Source organism: Myotis yumanensis, unplaced genomic scaffold (assembly GCF_028538775.1).
Source record: "Myotis yumanensis isolate MYYU_CA2020_CCGP unplaced genomic scaffold, mMyoYum1.0.hap1 SCAF_11, whole genome shotgun sequence".
In the NCBI taxonomy this organism is placed as follows: domain Eukaryota; kingdom Metazoa; phylum Chordata; class Mammalia; order Chiroptera; family Vespertilionidae; genus Myotis; species Myotis yumanensis.
Window position 1 is genome coordinate 42,332,668 of NW_027223762.1, and position 13,067 is coordinate 42,345,734.

General features: G+C 57.0%; 1 protein-coding gene across 19 annotated transcripts in view; it reads left to right on the plus strand.

The window, feature by feature from the left end:
* DYSF (dysferlin) overlaps window positions 1–13,067 on the plus strand; it is a 200,321-nt gene that overhangs the window by 111,411 nt on the left and 75,843 nt on the right. For all 19 annotated transcript variants that reach the window (XM_070429442.1, XM_070429443.1, XM_070429449.1 and 16 more), the window contains 2 exons: window positions 10,172–10,265; window positions 10,793–10,870. In XM_070429442.1, coding sequence (XP_070285543.1) covers window positions 10,172–10,265; window positions 10,793–10,870 — 172 coding nt within the window. The remainder of the gene's footprint in view (window positions 1–10,171; window positions 10,266–10,792; window positions 10,871–13,067) is intronic.

Consider the following 13,067-nt stretch of genomic DNA (forward strand, 5'->3'; position numbering starts at 1 on the left):
CCCGAGAGCCTCCATTTCTAACCAGCTTCCAGGTGATGCGATGCTGCTGGTCCAAGGACCACCTTTGGGTATTGAGGATGTAACGTGCACAGAGCATCATGAAGGCGAGGGAGGTGGTCACATTGCCCTCCCCCGCTCCCCCGGGTACCCTGAGAGAGGCAGGGTGTGTCCATTCTTGGCTGAAGGTGTGTGGCCAGGGTCCAGGACAGGGAGGCAGGGAAAGATGACAAGTTCTCCCTGCTCCTTGGAGGGAGAAATGTGTTCTTTACTTCAAATGATCCCTCAATTGGGTGGTGGAGGCCTGACCCATGGGAATGCCTGTCTGATTAGGACAGTGGTTCTCAACCTTCTGGCCCTTTAAATACAGTTCCTCATATTGTGACCCAACCATAAAATTATTTCCGTTGCTACTTCATAACTGTAATGTTGCTACTGTTATGAAGCGTAATGTAAATATCTGATATGCAGGATGGTCTTAGGCGACCCCTGTGAAAGGGTCGTTCGACCACCAAAGGTGTCTCGACCCACAGGTTGAGAACCGCTGGATTAGGAAGAGAGACCTTCACATGTGAATGTGCATAAACCCAGTAGAATTTGCACCTTTGAAGTGCAGAGGTGCCAAATAAGAGTCATTCCAGAGTGACTTTTTGGAGGAGGACATTGAGCTTGAAGGAGTTTAGGGAAAGACGGCGTGCGGGTGGTGGCCAGGTGGCCCTCCTGGTAATCTGACATTTCTGGGTGTCTGGGCCCAAGGACCAGGCCTGTGGCGCCCCCTTGCCTAGTAGCACCCCTCCCCGGGCCCACGTGTTTCCCCGGCAAGCTGGGCCTCGCTTGCCAGCTCCCCTCCTGAAGACGTCTCGCTGGAAGGCAGGCTCTGTCTGCTCATTAGCACAGGCAGCCTTTCCCTGAAACCTTCCGCTGGGGCCAAGCCTGGCTCCCTCCACGGAGCAGGAGGCCCTGGCTCCGTCTGCTAATCGTCTGCTGTCTCCATCGTGAGCATTATTTTATTTTCGTATTATTCTTTTTCCAGCTAATATCCTGGCATTCCCAAAGACACCGGGTTTCATAATCTCCCTGGCGTTCCCAGGGAGCTGGGAAGCAGAGCACAAAGCTGCTATTATAGCGCGTTCCATCCAGCCTCCCGCTCCTGCCCCACACCCCTTGCTGCCGCCACCGCGGGCTCCCACCCAGTCACCCCTCCTGACGCCACCGGCCTCTCTGGGAACTCTGGTGACGGCTGCCGGGATGAGCTCACAGAATCCATCCTGTCGCTCTTGCCCTGGGCCTGCCCTCCACACACAAGGATTTTTCCAGAGCCCCGTCTCCGAGCTTGGCCCTGAGTGTCGGGAAGGGTTTTCTGAGATGCCTGATCCTGGGCAGGGAGGGAAGGAGATGGAGACTCAGCAATTTGTTCGCATAGCCTGGGAATTTTTAGAGCTGGAAGGGGCTTTCATGTTCGAAAGGTGCTCTCCACCTGGCTTTGGAGCTGCCGGAGCCTAGAAATAGGATGCGAAGTTGTGGGTGTGCATATGTGTGTGCACATGCGTCCGATGTGTAATCATATATGTGATGTATGCACATACAACACACATACAAATTACATGCGTGCGTGTGATACATATGTGCAGTGTGTACAATGCGTGCATGTGTGTGTGCAATGAGCACATGTGTGTTTGTGATGGGAAATCCTGGGGGAAGGTCCATGGTTTTCTTCAATTCTAATGAGAATGGAGGACCCCAAAAAGGGTAGGAAATACCAAATTCCATTTTGCCATGTCCCAGAGACCAGGCTGAGAGCTTTATGAGCACCGTCTCATTCTGTTCTCACAGTGACCCCAGAAGGCTGGGTTCTGTTATTAGGCCCATTGTATAGTTGTGGAGACCGAGGTTCAGAATCACGTTGTCCAAGATGGTAGCCACTAGCCAGCATATGTGGCTCTTTAGATTTACATTTAACGTAATTAAAGTAAGAAAATTCAGTTCCCCAGTCACACCAGCCACATCCCCAGGGCCCGGTAGCCACGCCTGATGACCGCATGGGACAGTGCTGCCCTAGAACGGCTCTGAGTCCCTCTGTTGCCCCAGAAGAAACGGAGGCCTGAGAAGGGGTCTGCCCAGGGGCACAGCACGAGTCAATCTGGAACCAAGGCCAGAATAGTGGCTCTTCTGCTCTCCCTAGGATCGTCCCACTCCTGTCCCGGCATGATGTCCCTGAGTGGGGTCCGAGGGAGGGCCCTGGCATCTGGCTAGAGCCCTGGGTGTGGGCATCACCCTCTTGTCTTGTAGTCAGGTAGCTTGGCCTCCTTGGGCGGGAGGGGAGCTGTACGGAGACCCACCCGGGAAGCCTCCAAGTTGGCTGGCAGAGGCCCGAGTCCTGACCAGAAGTGGGGAGGACCAACCGAGACAGGAATCAAGCCCCAGCCGGGGCCAGGGAAGGGCTGCTGGGAGCCAGAAGTGCTAGGAGAGGGGGTCAGGGAGAGGCTGGTGCCAGAGAGGAGTAATTTGAGATTTGAACTGGCTGAAAAGGAGGAGAGATGTGGGTGGGGAGGGGAGGAGCTATCACTGGACCTGGATGGAGCCCTGCTGTGCTCGGGGGCACCTCGATATCGTGCCCGTAGCAGCCCTTTGAGCAAGGGCAGCGCCTGGGAGGTGAGAAGGGTTTGCCTCGTGACCTAACCACGGCCCGGGACAGGGTTGGCTCATACTGAGAGGTGGCTCCCGGTGTCCCTGGGTTCTGTTTATTGAATATGCAAATTGAGCACCTGTTCTGGACTTGGCATTGTGCTAGCAGGGCAGCTTCAGGGCTGGCTGCCAGCCCTCTCAAGCAGGGCCTCCCTGCCCCTCCTGCTCCCCCACATGGACAAACATTTGGCTAATTCCTCTAACTGTGCACACCCAGGCTCCATCTAGCTCAAAGTTTGGATATGATACCCGAAGGGCCCAGCTATGTGTCTGTGTAGCCGTGAGCACGTGAATGTGTGTGTCACAGCGAGTGGATGTGCTGGCGCCCCGATGTCTGCCATTGTACATGCATGAGGTCTGTGCCCACCGTTCCCAGGGTGCCCTCAGCATTCACTGCCTGGTCTGGGACACTGTTAGGAACTATGCCCGAACACAGGTAGGGCCATTCCTGGCAAACTGGGACACACAGTATCCTCAGTACCGAGGCGCTCTGTCGTGGGATAGAGCCTGCTCGAGCGTGCCCTGCAGCCTCCACATGCGAAGACGTGGAAGCCCTGGAGGGACACACGCACACATGCAGGCGGACACATGTGGCATCGTGGACTCTCCAGGTTTCCTGATTCCACTCCCGCTCCCCAGGGCCCGGCCGGGAGTTTTGCAAGGAGTTTAGCAGCTGCTTCCAAGCCTTGGCTCCAGCTGTGACTTCAATGGGGTTGCACCCTCAGCTGCTATTCCACTTAAGGCTGCGATCAGCCCCAAGGAGGAAGGGAGGTCTGTGTGTTCCCGAGTTCCCTCTTTTAAAGGGTTCTCCTCCTCTGGTCTAGCCGGCTGGCCGGTGTGGGGTCTCCCTAGAAACCGAGACCAGGGCAGCCAGGGCAGTGACGTGGGCCCTGGATCCCCCCAGGCCCTGCCTTGGCACTTGGCTCTCTCCTGCCCCAGAGCCCTGCTCAGGTCCTGAGTTCTGTGAGGAAGCAGGATTTACTCTCTGGCCCTTTATGGACAAGTCTGCCAGCTGTTCTAGAGCACTTGCTACGTGTCAAGCATTGCCCTCTTCCCTGTTCCCATGTTATCTCACTTTACACCCCCAGCGATCCCAAGAGATGGGTTTTAGTAGTATTCCCATTTTACAGTTGCGTAGACTGAGGCACAGAGAAGACAAGTAACACTCTAGCTGTTTTCTGACATGAGTATTGTGAACTGTCTTGTGGACCATGATGGGCTGTGCCGTTTGTAGTGCTCTGCCCTACACCGCTGTGTTGCTATCTGTTTATTTATTTTTGGTGCCCGTGACCAGAATTGAACCTGGGACCCTTGAGTCCACAGGCCAACGCTCTATCCACTGAGCCAAACCAGTCAGGGCTGTGTTGCTATTTGGATGTCCCAGCAAGGACCACAGTGAAGAAGAGATCCTGGCAGGTCACCCTAGGGCTGTGCGGGTCTTTTTCTCTGGAAAAGAATCCAGACAACAAATCCAGCCTGGTTTGTAGCACTTGCTGATTCCCATGGTGTAAATATCTCCGCCATGGCCCATTTCCTGCCAACAATGTGACATCATGCAGGTGGGTATGGGAAGGGCGGGCAGTAGTAGCACATGGTACTATCTACCCTATAGATATATTAGACATAGCCTCAGGAGCAGGATAACAGTAAAAAGCAGTAAAATAAGTAGGAGGTAATGCATTTGAATATTTATCACCTTTGTCTTTTGAGTGAATTTCTGTAGTTATAAATTTATAGGATTTGGCTTTTACAAAGGGCCGTGTTTAACAACCGCCTTGCAAAATGGTTGAAAATTTAACGATCTGTTCTCATGAGCCCTGTGAGTGGGTCCCAGCCCCTGCTGCTCTGGGGGTGCGGTGGGGTCCTGACCCTGTTGACATAAGAGAAGAGATGGGGGCCCTTCCCAACAGCTCTGTCACCTGTGTTCTTTGAGTCCATCATGCATAGGAATTGAGTTCTCTCCATAAAGCGAGGAGGGCAGCTCATCCCCCCATGCCCACCTGCTTGACTGTGCTAGGGACGGGGGTACCCTGGTGGGCGCCCAGGAGACCTCCGAGGCCCTGCGGTCTCCTTCCTGACCACCGTGGGTGTGGCTGCTGTGGCTCTGTCCCCTGCCTGCTCAGCCCCAGGGAATCCCACTGCGAAGCCTGTGTCCTCTTGCTCTGCCCCTTCTGTCCCCCTCCTGCCTCTGCTCTATAGATCCTGACCCAACCTCTAGGCCCGTGTGGGGCAATGTGCCATTACCAGAGGGAGGAGGTGTGTATGTGACCGACAGCGTGTGGTGCAGAAGGAATCTCAGACATGCGAGTGGTCTCACGCTGCTCTGCGGGTCCGGTTCAGGCCAGTGGAGGAGTCCCCTGCATCGAAACTGCTTGTTTCCGTAGGACCTGCCCATCTCCTCCCAGTGTGGTGGCCACACTGAGGCCCTGGGGCAGAACCATCAGCAGGCTGAGGTGGGCTGGGCCTCTGGCTCGGGGACCCCTGGGGGAGCCCCTGGCATCTGGGAGGGCGAGTGTTCCTTACTATTCTGAGCTCAGGCTGCCCCGGGAGCCCTGGCTGCCAGCTGGGCAGCAGCAGTTGGAGGCCACCCAGTCCCCTGGGCGAGCGGCAGGATCCCTTACACAGCTAGCCCCAAGACAGAGTGCGTGGCCGCAGACCGCGTGGCTGCCAGCCCCAGCCCCAGCCCGGGAGTCTCATTGCCATGAGCTATGGAGGCAGGAATGTGACTGTGGGAAACCCAATGCCCTGGGCCTGGCCCTGGGGCTGAGGAAGAGGGTGCGTGTGCAGTGGGAGTGAAGGTCGCTGGGTGGAAAAGGAGCGTCAGCCACCCCTGCAGCCTGGCTCTGCCTGGGCTCCGAGGGAGTGCAAAGGAAGCCAGCCCTCCCTCTCTGGGCTGTGTCTTCCCCCTGCCCCAGCTCGCTCCTCTAGCCAGCCTTCCCCTGAGCTCACGGGTGGGCCTCCAGCACGCTGCTGCTCTCCCTGTTCTAGCACCTTCTTCGTGCCCTTCCTCCAGGGAGACCTCCTGAATGGGACCTCCCAAGGGCCCACATCGGTCCTTTCACCCTGCAGATGGCCCTGCCCTGGGTGCAGTGATGCACATCGCTTGTCCTTCCTGTAGAGGTGTCAGGCCCCGAGCCTCCCGAGGGTGGGAGGGTGCTGTTTAATGCACACTTTCCTGTCCCTTCCCCTGGGACCTTAGGCCCGGGTGCTGCACTCCTGGCTTAGGGCGGGGAATGCTGGGATCCACGTGGTAAGTCTTCAGTGGATAGTGACCCAGTGCCAGATGCAGGGCTGGGTGCAGGGGAGAGAGGAGTGTGCATGTCTTGCGTGTGCACACGGGGAGATGGATGCAGGAGAGAAGCTCGGAGAGGCTGGGTGGGGGACGCCGATGCAGGCAAGGCAGTCAAGGAGGTGCCTAGGCCTCAGTGATGACTGAGCCGAGGGAAGAGCTCAAGTTAGCTCATCAGGGAGGACATTCCAAGGTGGAGAGAACAGCCCGTGCAAAGGTCCTGTGGAAGAGGGAAGGTGGTGGATTCCAAAGTTACAGAAAGCTGAAGGGCGTGCAGTAAGGAGGGGAGAGTATTGTTTGACACGAGACTGGAGAGATGAAGGAGTTAAACCGACACCCTTGGCACCACTTACTGAGTGCCAGGTGCCTGCCCGGGCAGTGGGTGCATTTTATGTAATATTCACCAGTGGTTCTCAAGCGGGGGAATGTCTATTCCCCACCCCACGCCCCAGGGGGCATTAGACAATGTCTGGCGAGGGGTGGGGGGTGCTATGGGCATCTACTGGGTAGAGGCCCTGGATTCTGCTGAACATTCAACAACACATAGCACAGCCCCAACAGATACTTACCTGGCCCTAAATATCCAGAGTGCCAAGGTTGGAGATACCGCGTGTTTATAGTCCTCGCACTGGGTGTTGCCACAATTGACACTTTACAATGAGGAACCCGAGCTTCAGGAGCGGAGCTTCCCTGAGGCACGCCAGCTCCCCTTCCCTGACCCACACCGTGTGTTCTAGGCCGGTTCTGACTCCTGGAGACTCCGTTCGAGGCCACGGCTGGGCTGGGAGGGAGAGCTGGCCTCCCCTCTGCTCCTGGGATCTGAGCGGATGCGTGGAGAGCTCAGGTCCCTCTGGGAGGGTCAGAAGACATAAAGATGTTGGCCAGCTCTGAAGGTGGGGTTCTGCCCTGGGTGGGAAACAGGGCAGCTGCAGGGCCCTGGTTAGTGGGTGTCCCGCAGCCTACCTCCTGTTCTCCCTGCTTCTTCCCAGCAAACTCCATCTGTCTCTGTGAGCAAGGGGGAGAAAGGGAGGAGGCAGGGCCACACTTGGGTGACAGGTGGGGTGGGGTGGGGGATGGAAGAGGGCCTGTGGAGTGGCATGGCGGGGTGGTGGTCAGGGGCATTGGCAGTGGGCCCCTCCTCTGGGGGCAGGACAGATGGAGGAGCCCTGGCAGTGTGAGGGGCGTTCCTGGAGGGAACACTGGTTTCTCCCTCTGAAGAATGGTCCTTCTCAGGGCCTGAGATACCTAGGCGAGCCTTCGTGGAGATCCCAGGGAGGGGGACACCCTTTCTGATCGCAGGCGGTGGCCCTGCCCTTGGACGGAGACCCAGAAAGTGCTGCCAAAGCCCCAGACAGAAGCCTTGGTGGGAGTGGTGCTGATGGAGGCGGCTGGGGGAGGCCCTCTAGAGGAGGTGTGAGGGGAGTGGGGATGTGCGCTGGCAGTGATCCGCGAGCAGGGAGGTCCCTGTAGGCACCTGGAGGGAGAGAAGGAATTCTGGGGCCTGTGTGCGGCCGAGTGGGCCTCGCTCCTTACGCTCGCCCCAGCTACCTACCTGTGGGGAGGAGGGGAGCACACGTGTGTTGCCAGGCTAAGGCGAAGGGGCTATAGAGTCCTGGACCTTCAATCCCACCCCAAGCGGAACCTTCCCCCCTCCCCTCCCCCACCAAAGTGCACTGAGCTGCATGTGCTATGCGTTGTTGCACCCGGGGGCTGGCCAAGCCATTTCCAGCGTCCTGATCTGCTTTCCTTGGCGTGCCTGCACCTCACGCCTGGGGTGGCCTGCTGGGCCCCCCAGGTCCAGCCCTATGCGCAGCCTCACAGACCCTGAAACTGGGAACGGTTAGCTGTTGGACTTGGTGCATGCTCTGGCGGGATGCCAGCACACAGCCAGGCCAGACGCCGCTCCTGGTGGAAATGCAGGATGCTTGGGGGCCACACCTGCCTGGGAGGGAGGATCCAGGCTTGCTGACCTTTGGGTCTTTCTGTAGTAGCCTTCCCTGTCTGTAGTATAATACCCTCCCTCTTATCCTGCTCTCGTGTGGGGTGCGTGTGTGTGTGTGTGTGTGTGTGTGTGTGTGTGTTGAGAGACTGAGGGCTGTAGCTCCTGAAGTGTCCATTTTTCTAGCTCCCGGAATAATGTTGAACAACTATGGGATGCATGAATACCACCCCTAAGCACAATTGCTAACTTCATCGTTTATGACTTAATCCCCCTGTCCTGACTGTGCCCCATTTCTCTCATAGTAGCAAACATTTATGGAGCATTTATTATGTGCCAAGTGGTATGCTAAGAACATGTAATTTTTCTCCTTAACAATCACAGCAACTCTGAGACAGATACTGTAGGATTATCCCGAATTTACAGAGACTGGTTCAGAGAGGTTAAGCAACCTGCCCAAAGTCACACAGCCATTAAATGGCAAGGTCAGAATTGGAACCCAAGTAATCTGATTCCAGAGCTTGTGTTAAAGTTGTGGCCAAAAGAAGGGGGTCACTTCCTCTCTCTGTCAGAGAGGGGGTGTCCTGTGGTGGGAGCTAGAGCCTGCCCAGGTGTAGTAGAACCTCGGTGTCCCCTGGGAGAGTTGATGAACACGTCCTTCCAGTATGCGTGTTTTATGGGCCTCCTTTCAGGATGGAGCAGAGGAAGACTGGCTTACCTTTCGGATGCATTTCTTTGTTGACCCTGAGTGACCAGGACAGGACTGGGCCGATCAATGGCTCTCCTGGCTAGGGAACAGCATGAGCTTGGGTTGGGAGCAGACGGGAGCCTGGACCATCTTTGAGGAGCATGGCCGGCCTGAAGCTGAGGACTGGGTTTGAGGGAAATAAGCCCCGGTGTCAGATGGGAAAGATGGGCCAGGTCATTGGGTCTGACCAGGACCATTCAGTAGTGAGAGCCACTGAAAGGTTTGGCTGGGGAGCCATTGGTGACGGTGGTAATGACGCTGTGCTGGCTCTGGGTGTGGGCAGATCAGAAGTGGGAGGGCCAGTGCCCAGAGAGGCTTCCTGGACCAGGGGTCTGGGCGGGGGCCTGAGGGTGGGCGTGGTTTGGGGAGGGAGGCGCAGAAGTGGCCCTGTGCTTTGTATTTGGAGGCACTGGGGGACTGGGTAGCTTAGGGCCCCCTGGGAGAGGCTGAGGTTCTTGGGGAATGTTTGCAGGTGGGGATCCCGGCTGCCCAGGAGAACGGCTCTGGGAAGTGGCCATTGCAGGTGGGCCTGGGTAGGGGATGAACAGGCTATCCACGGGGAGGCCAGGGTCTCCTTTCAAGGGTATGTGTGCTTGTATGTTAGCAAGAGGGACTGGGCCAGGAGCAGGTGTGGGAGAGGGGAGAGGGACTTAGAGAAATCTGCATGACAGCAGCAGGAGCGGACAGCGTGGGAGTGCTGCCCAGCTCTCCCCATCCCCTCTGCTGAGCTCCTGGCTGAGGAAGGCTGGTGGGCCCGATGTCATAGAGAGCCCAGGCTGGGAGGCGGGGCTGGGTGTGAGTAGAACATTTCCTATTCTTGTATGGGCCTTGGTCCCTATTGGCTCACCAAGTCCCCCAAGCTACACAGTACCCCGATGAGTGGCTGCAGGGTGGCAGAGGTGGCAGTGGGGCATCCCTGAATCAGGAGGTGGACATGGGGCCCAGGGAAGGTGGTTGATTGGCCAGTGGTTAGACCCCAGTGCTAATGAGGACAAGGGAAGGGGAATGACCATATAGCTTTAAGCACAGACTGGTTTCTGAGCCTCAGTTTAGACTCCCACTGCCTCCTGCTGTTGTCCTTGCCTCCGGCCTCAGTCTGAGCCCAGGAACACAGGCTCAGGAGTGGACAGAGATGCTAGAGCGGGCCCTCCAGACTTTGCCTTTCCTTAACTCATCCCGGTGGGCAGATCACCACTGGATTTTTCTGAAGATCCTCTTAAAGTCCCACCTTCTTTCAAACGCCAACCCTGTAGACTGGAACTACTCAAACTTCCATTCTGACTTGTCTGGTCTCCACTAGAGAGGAGAAAAATTTCCCCGTGGACTTGACTGTGGGCTGTAGGAGAGGATGAGCTGCCCTAGGGTGAAGTTAGAGGCTGATGGCCCAGCTCTCAGCAGCCGAGGAGCGTTGTCTAGAGGTCTCCTGACCTGGTGCCTGGGCCCTCTGGGTCAGCCTCCCGATCACTCTCAGGTATGGGGTCAGAATCCATCCTGACCAGCTCTGTGTCTCCAGGGTGGTGTGGTGGATGACAGGAGTGAGGATTCCCGGTCCGTCTCCACCTTGAGCTTTGGCGTGAACAGACCCACGATTTCCTGCATCTTCGACTGTAAGTGATGCTTCGAGGTGTCTATGGGGTGATATGATTGGGTGTGTGATCTTTTGTTTCTGTTTGAATGGGGCTGTATGTTCAGGTGTGTATGTGGGGCTGTGGAGACGGAGTCTGTGTTCTTTTGGTGAGTCAGTGTCGTGTGTGTGTGTGTGTGTGTGTGTGTGTGTGTGTGTGCCTGCACACGCACATGCCCATCTAGGTATGGTGTGTCACCTCTAAGCTTCAAATCGGGCATTCAAGCTCTGGTGCATTCTGGCTTCTCCTGTCATCCGTTTAGCCTCCCCCCCTTCTCCTCCTCCTCTGTCCCCTCTCTCCAACTCTGCCAGGCCCAAGGATACATCACTCAGGTGTCTACTGAGCTGTGGTCTGTTCTGACTTCTGCGGAGTGTGACCTGTGCCATTTCTATCGTTCAGTGCCTGTGCCTGCCACCCTTCCCAGGGACAGACTCCGCCTTTTCCTCTAACCCCGGCTCTCAGCCACCTCCAGCCCCTCACTTGGCATCTCTGTTTCTTCCCTGGTGCAGACGGGAACCGCTACCATCTGCGCTGCTACATGTACCAGGCCCGGGACCTGCCTGCGATGGACAAGGACTCTTTCTCTGGTAGGTGGGGGAAGGGAGGAGAGCCAGGGACCAGAGCTGAGAGCTGGGAACCGAGCCACGGGGCCTTCAGACCCCGGGGCACAGGCCCAGGGCTGCTCCTGCAGGTGGGGGTGGTGCCTCCTGGGTTTGTGGAGGTGGCTGCTGTTGCCAAGGTCACTGTGGCTTCCTAGTTGTCAGGTGTCTGGCTGGACCCCTCTGTAGGGTTTGGCTTTACTGACCATCCCCTCCTAAAGCCCCTCTGGCCTTGACCCCCAGGATGCCCTCTCTCTGGGGTCTCCTGTAGCCTCCTCTTGCTCTACCTGCTCCTACCCAGGTGCTTCTCTGCCTTCTAAGCCTGGCGTTCCCAAGAGTATATCTGTGTCCTCTTCTCTGGGCACTGGGGCCCCCCTCCTCCCAGCTTCAGTGACCACTCATGTCAGGGAAGCTTCTAGGTCTTCAGTTCCTAGAAGCCCCTTATGTCCAGCCACATCTTGGTCTCTCCCCCGGGATGCCTCAGAGGCACCTCAGTTCATCCTGTCCACACTGAACTTCCTATGACATTCCAGCCCCCCCCCCCCCCCCCATCCTAGGCTTTCTGTGCATTTCCCACCTTGGTCCTGGTGTCCCATCAGCATGGAAACAATCTGTCACCCCATCCTGTTGATTCTGAATCTTCCTCAAAAATGTCCCTCAGAACCGACCTTGTCTCTTTGTTTGTGGACACTCTGGTCATCTCCTGACCTCCCTGCTTCCTTCTGCACTGCCTCGGAAGGAGATCTGGTCATGTCACTCCCCCGATTTCAAATGTAGACACTGACAGATACATCCTCAGCTCTCCAGCCTGGCAGGCAACCTTTTTGTCATCTGACTGCATGGACCTTGCCAGTTTCAGTTTTCCCTGGCTGCCCTCTATCCACTAGCTCTGGCCCCACCAACTTTTGTCATCTTTCTAGCCTTTGTCCCCAGTGTCCTCTCTGCCTAGAATGCATTCCCTCCCTATTGCTAACCCAGCGAACTCCTCCTCATCCTTCACGACCCAGCCCAGATGCCCTCTGACTCTTCCCCAAGCCGACATGGCTGTTCCTTTCTGACCACCCAGCACCTCTCTCAGAGCCCTGACCCACTCGCTGCACAGGTGAATTGCCATCTGTCTTGGTCACATGCTTCCCCCGGTGACTGTGGGCTCCTCCAGGGGGGGCCTTGTCTTACCCTTGAGCCTGCAGCACTTCCTGTCTGAAGAACCGACACTTAATGCAGTGCTCACTATGCGTCCAGGCGCTCCACTGACATGATTTCATGTAACCCTTATAACGCTTGTGAAGTGGATATTTAACACTCTGTTTTATAGATAAAGAAACAGAGACTCAGATGGCTTAACTAATGGCTTGAGTTAAAATACCTGTCAGGTGACATATCAGCCTCCAAAGGCTTGAGTAGCACCGAGCTCTGCTTTGAGGATGATTTGCTCACAGAATGGCCCTGCAGCTTAGAGCCACATGCCTGTCCTCCCTCCCAGCCCCGCCCCTGCCCCTGCCCCACGGGGGACCTCCATGGTTCCTCCTTCCCAGCAGCTGTGCCCCGCATCCCCTCCTCTCAGGGACTTGCTCTCCAGCCCCGGGCAGCCAGGCTCAGGGGCGGATAGAGCAATTTCTCCTCTGTGGCTTGGGTCCCGGGTCCCGGGTCCCGAGAGTGCCCTTTGCAAAGCATACGCAAAGCCAGCGGGCAGGGATTGCAGGCCAAGGGCGGGCAGCTGCAGCTCCCGGGGAAACTGTGCCAGGCGGCTTTCTGACACTTAGAACGTACCCTGGGAAAAAAGAAGTGGACTAATTCACAATCTTGTTTCCTCTTCGTTTGGGGAGGATAGGAGAGGTGGGGGTGCAGGTGGCAGGTTTGTGTGAGGCGGGCGGGGGGGGGGGGTGGCGGGTGGTGGGGCTCAGGGGGGAGGCCCTAGGGCTGGCGGGGACCCTGCAGGGAGGGAATTCCTCCAAGGAGCCCGCGCTAGGAGTCAGCGTGTACCTCTAGACAGCAGGCAGGCAGGCAGGCAGGCCCGCGTCAGCCTGGGACTGGCCTGCAGAGACGTCACACTTTCCATCCTAGCCCCACCCCCTCCCCCAAGTAAACATCCCTTGAGCGCTGAGGGCACTGCCCAGGGCTTCCTCAGAGGCCACTGGCTTCTGAATGAAAGGCCTGATTGAGCAGCTGCTGGAAAGGAAAACAG